Raw genomic sequence first — 9,097 nt, 5'->3', positions numbered from 1 at the left:
GAAATTACTTTAAAGTATGCATGCAAATGATTGTGTTTTGAAAAGAAGTGAACCTCTTAATGGACTAATGCATGCTGAAATGTAGTAAGGCACTTTGCTCAGTATTTATTTACAGAGAAAACTTCACACTGCCTCATTGTTCTCCAGCCCAGAATCCAGTAAAATTACATACTTTATACATGACAGCATCTGAAACGCTTCGATGATTACCATTAGTCTGAAGCCAGTACACAACTAAACTCTGAACAAAAAAAGCCAAGCCTTAATTTTAGCTTTGAAAAAAAAGTTAAATTTATTAAACAATAAACGCATTTCACATTTGTCTTAGGAGATGCCTTAAATCATATGCTTCCCACTGCTGTGAACAAGATAAAATAGTAGAAATACTGCAGTTAAGGAAGGACACTGGTCAAGGCAGATCTCCTTTAAGAATCATACCCTCCACTTGTAACTGTGACCACGCATTCAGCAGTGCTAGGATATGTTTTGTATCAAAATAAGCAAAGTATAAATTAGCAGAAGTAATTGGCCATTATGTCTTCTACTTATGGTTGCAACTAGCATTGAACAAGAATAGTAATACCTGAATGTATCTTTTCTTATCACTTTGCATATTTTTTTCTCTCACAGCAACTTTTTTTTCCGCTAATTATTAGCACCTTTATTGTTCTCCCATAACAAAGCAACAACCAGTATAACAAAAAGGTGTGCGTAGAAGACAGTCCTGTGCACAACTTCATACAGATCCTCACCCAGAACGTGGTCGCTGCAGCAGCTGAACGCTTTTTGCATTAATGGATAAAGTGCCAAAGAGGTATTTAGGAGTTGGGGGTGGTGGGAGCACCTCTGGAAATCAGTATTGAATTTCATACCAACATACAACCACTTTCAGGAATCCTTTTTCATTAGACACAATAATACGATCTTCCCTGTTTCTCTAGGGGAGGTAGTCGAGTCAGTGCTACCTGCTCAGTGGGGCAGCCTCAAACAAGGCACAATGCAGGATCTCGCTTTTAACCACAGACCCGTAAAACGAAGGTGGTTTTACGCAAGGAGAGAAGAAGACACCCCGTGAGCGGGAGCACAGTCGGGGACGCACCCCCCAGCCTTTGTGGGAAAGGGCTGTGGGGGAGGCCGCTCTGTGGAAGACATGGCGAGGGCCGGGCCCACGCCCGGCCCCGCCCCCTCCGCTCGTTCCCCTTAGCGACACCTCGTGCGTGACGGCGGCCGCCCCGCCCCGCCCCGCCCCGCCCCGCCTCTCTGCGCGGGCTCGGGGCGGGGAGGGGGCGGGACTTCCGGGCCGGCTTGCCCTCCTCGGAAATGACATCGGAGTGTCAACATGCAAGATGGCCGCGCATCATCGGCAGAACACGGCGGGGCGGCGGAAAGTGCAGGTGAGGGCTCGGCAGGGCTCGGCGGGGGCTGCGGGGGGGGCGCGGCGGGTCCCCGGCACGGCCCGACCCGGTAGGAGGAGGGCAGCTGGTGGCGGCGAGGCGGAGCGCGGCCCGGGAGAGGGGCGGGGGAGGGGGAGGGGTCAGCGGGCGGGGGTGGCGGGGAGCGGCGGGAGGGCGCCGGGCCGGAGAGGGTGCCCCTCGGGGACGCTGCCGCCCGGCCCTGAGGGGCTGTGGCAGCGGCTGCTGTCAGCGGAGGGGGGCGCAGGGATTGGGGGTTTCTATGACAACGCAATCGCCTCCTTCCCTTTCCCAAGAGCACCGAGGTGAAGGGGAGACACCCACCACCCCCCCCAGTGGCGCTCCCCGACATCCACTAACGTCCATGGAGGGGGGCGAGTGGCTGCCCTCGGTACCGCGGCCTGACCGGCCGGCGGGGAAGAGGTGCTGCTTGCGGTCGGACGCGGTCAGGTTCCCCAGCCCAGAGCAGGCAGGGCCGAACCACCCCGCCCGGCTGCCCTTTCCAGCTCCGGTCAGCGTTTCTTAAAGGAAGACCGTGGCCTAGGCGGTCTGGGGGGTGTAAACCTCCTCAGCTCACCTGAGAGACGATCAGACCTCGTGGTGTGGGCTCGTATGTAGCTATGAGTATACTGTTGTAGCCTTGGTGCAGACTGGAATTACTGAGATATGTGTAACAAGATAAGACTCGTTAACAGTAACAGTCATGAAAATGGTTTCATTATGGTCTCAAACTTTTTTTGTTCTTGTTTGTGGTATTGCCATCACTTTAAACATTTTTACAGCTTTCACTATGGAAAAGATTTGATGCTTTATCAGTGTGCAAAGCTGCCAAGCTCTAGTGGCAATGCACGTTTCAACTGCATCTGTTCACTATGGTCAAAAGAAATACTGATTAAGTCTGAAATAGCATTAGGATCCTTCCAAACAGAGGTGGATTCGGTTTTTGAACACATCTTTTGCATTTATCACACAGAGAAAACATGCACTTCTTTGTAGCCTTTATTGTCTTTCATGGTTAAGATAAGCACTCTATCAGTACTATATAAAGAATTTCCCAGCCTACCAAAAACCCTAACATTTTTTAAAATACAAAGAATCCAAAATATAATATCCTTTTATTGACTTCATTGCCTGTGCCATAAACAAGTTTTTGCAGGGTGTTCCCCTAAGGAGGGGGATTTTATGATAACTAGATACTACTTTGATGTAGTCCTATTTCTTTATGAAGTATTATTTCCCTGAGCAACATTCATCAAAGAGTACGTTGTTTCCTTTTTTACTACCACATTCCTTTTCCATACATTACTTAGCTCAAAAGCTTGTGTTTACAAGTGGTTTTGTGCTGGTTTATGATGTCTTCTTTTCTCCTTTCGTTGTGTTATGTGATACTATTTTTTTTTTTCACTTCGTGTGTCTCAGCCAGTACATTGTAAGTCTAGATCTGCAGAGAATAACTTTGGTTATATTATAAGCATATATAAAGGCCTTGAGTAGAAGCTAGGTATGTTCTTGTGCTCTTATTATTTCATCTGCTTGGTTAGAGACGGGATTTTATTCATGTGATGGAATTCTAAGTGACTGTTTAGCCATCGGCCCCTGCTGGAAAGTTAAAACCACTAATGATTTACTGTGCTTCCCAATGTTTGAGCATTTAAGGTGCGGGGGGGTGGGGAATTTCTTCCAAACCTATGAGAGTGGGGGAAGAGGCTTTTTAAAAAAATACCTCATGGGCATGGAGGAACTTGATTCCTTACATGGCTGAAGTTTATGGAAATTGGAACTATTATTATCTTGGATGCACCTGTTTTACTGGTAAGCAGAACCATCCAAAATAGTTGGTTCAGGGTGCTTCTGCATATAATTGGAGGTTTATAAGAGTTTAATCAGAGTAGATGTTTTAGGCCTCAAAATAAATTCCATGCATGAAGAAAGGTATTTAAATGTAAGTCAGGCATTTGAAATGTCCAGTGGCAGTCTGTTGGTGTTTCTGAAGCTTAGCTGTGTGTGTCTGAAGGCTGCAGGAGTAAGGTTGTCTGATTTGGGAAGGGAGTGGGGATGCAGAGGTGTGTCAGACACTGTGTGATGGGAAGCAGTTTGCCATATGCTGTAGCTTTCAGATATGTTACTGTGAATTAAGCCAAGATATAGCCACTTTTCGGCAGGTGGCTTAAAGTAGCTGCCCTTGAGGGGCTGCATTGTAACTGCTCTCCCAAACTTGCTGCCTGGCCAGAAAAAATTTGTCCCCACACTCAAAACCTATTGACAAAACATGGGAGTTTTGCCATAAGGGATTCAGATTGGCATCTTTCTTATAAAATTACTGAATGATCTTTAAGTCCTTTTTGTCTTTAGGTCTTGTACAGAATAAGATCTATTTGCACTGACATTATTTATGCACTATTACTGCATTATGACAGCAAGTAGAAAGTAGTGAAACAACTTTACAATTAGAGAATATTTCAGCTACTGGTTTTGCTAATAGTGCCATTTATTAAAAGCACACTAGATTTTGTATGCTGTACCTTACTAGATTTTATATCTGTATTATTTTTATGTTTTATATATAATAAACATATTTATAAATTATATTTATTTTATATATAATACTTAAGCAAACGAATAGCCAGTAAGTTGATTCCATTGTAAAAGGATAAAATGAACTTCTTAATCCCTTCCATTACTTTTATTCTAGGTCCTGGAGCATCTGATAAAAATTCAAATATCAGTATGTTCTTAATTTGAAACTCATTATAAGGGATACATCTGGCCTACCAAGACACTAAGGCAATACTTTTTTTTTTTTTTTTTTTTTGGTGATTGAGTGCTGCTTCTCTTATTTTTTTGATGCAATTCATGACAGATCTTGTGGAATCTTTACAGTGATTTTGAGAAATACCAATTTTTTAATGGCTCACAATAGCATTTGTGTCTTTAAAATTTTTCTCTACTTGCAAACAAAGAATGACTGCCATCAGAGCTCGGCTGTTCACTGTTTCCTCCACCATGATGGTGTGGTGGTATTTTTAAAAGCAGATTCTACCCATCTATTAAGACAAAGTCTGTTATAAGACATGTAACGTAACAAGGGTAATAAGATTTCAGGTCAGCTGATACACTCATCCATGAAGGAAACACATCGTAGGTCCTTTAAGTCCTGTAAGAAATTCACTTGGCTTTGTGTGCTGAAATGTATCTGTTGACAGTAGCTTTATCTCTGGAGCTCTTAGATAGTCATTAAAATGATTAGTCTTGATCCATTTAGGGTACTGAATCCCATAAATTCTTTATAATGAGAGTGCATCACCTTGTAATGTTTGTGCACTGCTGCAGTGAAAGATCCTTACTCGTTATGGGGGTTTATAAAAGCTACAGCAGTATAAATGTAAAAGGCCTTGGTCGTTATTAAAATATTTGATATCCCACAAATCTTGCCCCTCCCAGACCATCACAGCAATAAAACGACTATGATCTATATCATAGTCATCATTATCTTTGTGGTTTGCAACTGACTTTGTGAATCAACACAATGAACAAAGCAGTAATGTGCTCTCGGTCTGCCCTGTTTGAAGTGAGTGCCAGTTGGTACTTAAAGGCGTAACTTTCTGGTGACCTTCACAGTCCTTTCCAGGCAGAATACAGTACCTTATCTAGAGCGATAAAGATGTGTATGCTGAGGGTCAGAGTTGAATTTTATCATGGCAATTTCTTCTCAGCCAAAGGCCTGTTGCTTTTATGTTGTTTAGATATGTGTGTGTACACATGTACTTGAATATATACTTTATATTTTTGTATTCGTTTGTATAGTTACTGTATTTGCTAATAGTTCATATATTTCTATACTCAGTGACACTCAAATTTAAAAAAACAACCAAACAAAAAACCACTTTCTGATTTTTTTTTTTTTTTTTTTTCCCAAAAGTAAGAATGTAATGGAGAACCACAGGTGGATTATCAGCAGTCTTCCCCAGTTCATCTTAGTGAACTTTTCGGTTTAGTGAACTTGCCTGCTGTCCACCACACTTACGAGTGTCAGGTCTTTTGAATCAAGTTGCTGATACTGATTCATTTTAAGTTTCCTGTGTTGACAGCCATTTCAACACCCTTTCAACAGAGTTTGTGGAATTCTTAGTTTGTCTCTCTGTGTTAATATATATTTAAAATATTTGAATACAAGCCTGGATGCTTCTGGTTTATACCCCTCTTTCTAAAAGGTTCTATGTGGTATATAGCAAATGTCTTGTGAGGTTATTTTTAGTTCAGCCATGTATTCTCTGTGTCTTGTTCTAGTTTTTTTAATATATAAGAAGTTTATTTCAGTCTCAATGACTGGTCTGCAAGAGTGGACCATTTAACTTTTTGTTTTGCATGAGAGAATAAATTTATTAAGTATGTCCAATGTAAGCAACTGACAGTTACTAGGATGTCATTAGGCCTCCAGTAAGAGTTGGAGAGTCCATTTTTATGCCATAGTCATAATTTTCAATTCATATTCTCTTCATGAAAAGTGGTTTGTCTTATCCTTACCTAACTGCTCAAATAGCAGTATTCATTTGAAATGTTGGTGTGGTATCCAATAAACTTGCTGACCACAAAATAGTTTTCTTTCATCTTAATTTTCTCCCCTTGTGCTTTTAGTATTAGAAATTTAAAAAATAATTTGAGTACATGCTTAATTTGGATTACGATCACCTTTATCATTGAAAAATGGCTGTCACTGTTTCTTCCCATGACATGCAGAAAACGTTCATTACCTATTCTTTATATAATAGGGATTTCTTTTCCTTCTTACTCTTATAGCTTAAATTTTTAAGACAGTTTATCAGGAAGGGTATACTATTCCTTCTGGGGGTGGAAAATAAAACTTCGTAGAATTGTAAGTCTGAGGAGAGACAAAGGTAACTGGTTGAATTCTATGAACAATAGCAGTTACTGCTGGGTAGTTTTGTAAGCGTCAAGCTTTTTTTGTTGTTTTGCTAGCTTTTTTTCCATCAAAGCTGTTGTGTCAAAAAAAAAAAAAGAAAAATAAATGGAACAGTAAGAAATAAGGTTTTAATCCTTTTTAATTCAGTTGTTACAGCAGAGTCATTTTGTCAAGTTTCTCACAGGAAGAAAGAAGAAAGATATATTTAATGTTGAACTGGTACTGAGATCTAGCATTTGCTCTCAGATCTACCACAGACTCATTAACCCTGAAACAATATAATTCCTCTCTTTATCTTAGTTCTCTTGGCAAGTATTGTTTATATTTTAAGAGATGTTTGACTAAATTCATGTGTGGAACTTATTAAAAGGAATAAAGGGCAAATTAAATTTGACCTTCATTTGTACATTTCAGTACCAGTGGTAGTGGGAAATGGTTGTGAGTCTTCCCCTGTCATGTCTTCGAATGAGGGAAAAACAGTGCCCAGTTGAGCTGACAGCTAGAGTTTCAAGGTCTCCTAGATGGAAATTTAAGTTATGCAAATTCCATTATAGACAAGTAAAAATTATTTTACTACATCTAATCTCTATGAGCTTTTTTCACTGCTAGTTTCTGTTAAGAACAATATTTCAATATTTAGTTCTTTATTTTAGCAAGAACATATTTTATCCATTGCATTTTAAGAAATTATGAAACAAATTTAATTCTGTTAAGATTAGTGTAGAAGGGTAACTGCCAATTTCCACAGTCCCATGAAAATATCAATCATATATGAAAAGTACCTTATTTACTAGAGTAAGCCACCATTTGCTTTTTTTGCATTTTTAAAATAGTTATTTATGGCTGTTCTTTACTTGAACTCCTGTAAATTAAGAAAGTAACATTATTGTGAGCAAAAAAACTCCTTAAAATGCTTGGGTGACTAACAGAGTTTGACAGTCTTATTTGTGAGTGGAATAAAGAGCTCTATATTATACCTGAAAATATAACAAATATGGGAGGTGACTGACAGAAGAGGAACAAATCAAAAAAACTGAGGACTTGTCAAAAAAATACCCTGCTAGCAGTGTGGAGAAGCAAGACCTGAAGGGCCCCTGCTGATCTTGAGTCTGACACTGTATTTCAGGAAGAGATTGTTCTCTCTAGTAACTAACATCAGATTTGATTTACTGACCTTTAGGTTTTGAATTCCTTTCATTTGTGTCTTACCTGCTCACACTTAGTGTTTTTAACTGAATATTTTCATTGGCTTTATTCAAAGAATTTGAAAGCACTGTGAATTCGATGGCTGTCCCTTTGCCTTGTGTATTGTATCATGTTAGACCTTGACTTTGTAACATGCTTTTACTCAAGTAGTCTGTGCAGGTCTTCTAGCAATGTAGACATGATATGATTGAGCCCAGGTGAGGAGTTGCACATACATCTTGTTCCCTGCATCACAGGGAGGAAAAAAAAAAAAAAAACCAAACAAAAAAAACCACCAAAAAACTTCAAGTATTTGAAGTGTTTTAACATAACACTGTTATGCGTGGTTGATGGTATCTTCTCTCAGTAACGTCTCTGAAGCTGTGTGTAGGCAGAGACTTGAGCATGGATAGAAAGAATATTATGGATGAGTCTGGAATGGGTGAGAGAAGCCGAGAGTGTTGAAAATTAGGAGAGAATCTGAAATTGGGAGGAAGAGCTGTGACTTTACAAGGACTGTGAGTGGCTAACAAAGACTGAGCAAGAAGTGCGTTAAGGGCATTGGAACATAACATAAATATAGTAAAGGACTTGTGGAATGGTAATGGAGCGTATTAAGGCAGAAGGATTCAGGAGTCTCTGAATTTTGATTTCTAGTGTTGGTCTATAGAGCTGTTGCAGCCATTTCTGAAACATAGGACTGTGTGCTTTCCAGAAGCATCGGTTCTCTCCTGCTCTGCTGCACTGGAATGGGATAATTTGGTTCAGGTATTGCCCACATTCACCAAATGGACCTATCGGTTCTTGTGGTATAGGATCTGAGATGCAATAAAATATTTCTTCAATGATAAGGACCACTGAACATTTTAATTTGTTGGTTTTATTTTGTGTAACTGAGATCCAATCTGGCAAACATTTTCTTTATACTGCTATAATGCAGTTATTGGAGTGAAAAATTGCTTTCAGATCTGTAGCCCAAGAATACTCCTTGAAAGTGTTTTCAAAACACTGGTACTTATGTATCCAAATGATTGGTGCTGCAGGCAGATTGGATTATACCAAGCCTAAAATTTTACCTTGTTGTTCTGATTATGTTTTACAGAGTCCGGGAAGAGGCATAGCTGGCAGCTTCCCCTCCTTTTCGCTAAGTGTGAAGGCTTTCCTCATAGTAATGCATAAACCCTGTGGAAACCCTGTGATCAGGAGAGATGCAGCACAGTGTGAATGGGGTAGCTCTGAAGAAACTGCAGTGCCTTTTAATTGTGTTTACTGAGCAGTAATAATGGAGAGTGCTGTAGCCTTTGCAGTATGTCTCCTTAAATTTCCTTTTAGTGTTTCTGAACAAAACAAATAACCTATATATACAGTACTGTCGCATGCAGAAGAACCTAAAGGAATATTTATCTGAAAGAACAGTAAATACTTGTGCTTATTATATTCGTGGGTAGTTTTTAAAAAAATAGTTTCAAAATAATAGCAGCACCTGAGATAGCTAGAATTTGTATCTGCAGTCTTTCAATGCTTTGTAATCCTTAGTAACCATATCCTCTCCCTTGTGAGTCTGGGAAATACTGTCATC

General features: G+C 39.9%; 1 protein-coding gene across 3 annotated transcripts in view; it reads left to right on the top strand.

The window, feature by feature from the left end:
• Positions 1–1,330: 1,330 nt before the first annotated feature.
• Positions 1,331–9,097, top strand: part of WDR48 (WD repeat domain 48) — a 28,237-nt gene continuing 20,470 nt past the window's right edge. For 2 of the 3 annotated variants that reach the window (XM_074830915.1, XM_074830933.1), the window contains exon 1: positions 1,331–1,394. In XM_074830915.1, the coding sequence (XP_074687016.1) occupies positions 1,347–1,394 (48 nt within the window). In that variant the 5' untranslated portion in view covers positions 1,331–1,346. Of the gene's footprint in view, positions 1,395–8,803; positions 8,825–9,097 lie in introns of those variants that run through there. The other variant, XM_074830924.1, reaches the window with a different exon arrangement.

Source organism: Strix aluco, chromosome 1 (assembly GCF_031877795.1).
Source record: "Strix aluco isolate bStrAlu1 chromosome 1, bStrAlu1.hap1, whole genome shotgun sequence".
In the NCBI taxonomy this organism is placed as follows: Eukaryota; Metazoa; Chordata; class Aves; order Strigiformes; family Strigidae; genus Strix; species Strix aluco.
The sequence above is the reverse complement of the archived record's forward strand: the minus strand, read 5'-3'. Positions and strand labels throughout refer to the sequence as shown.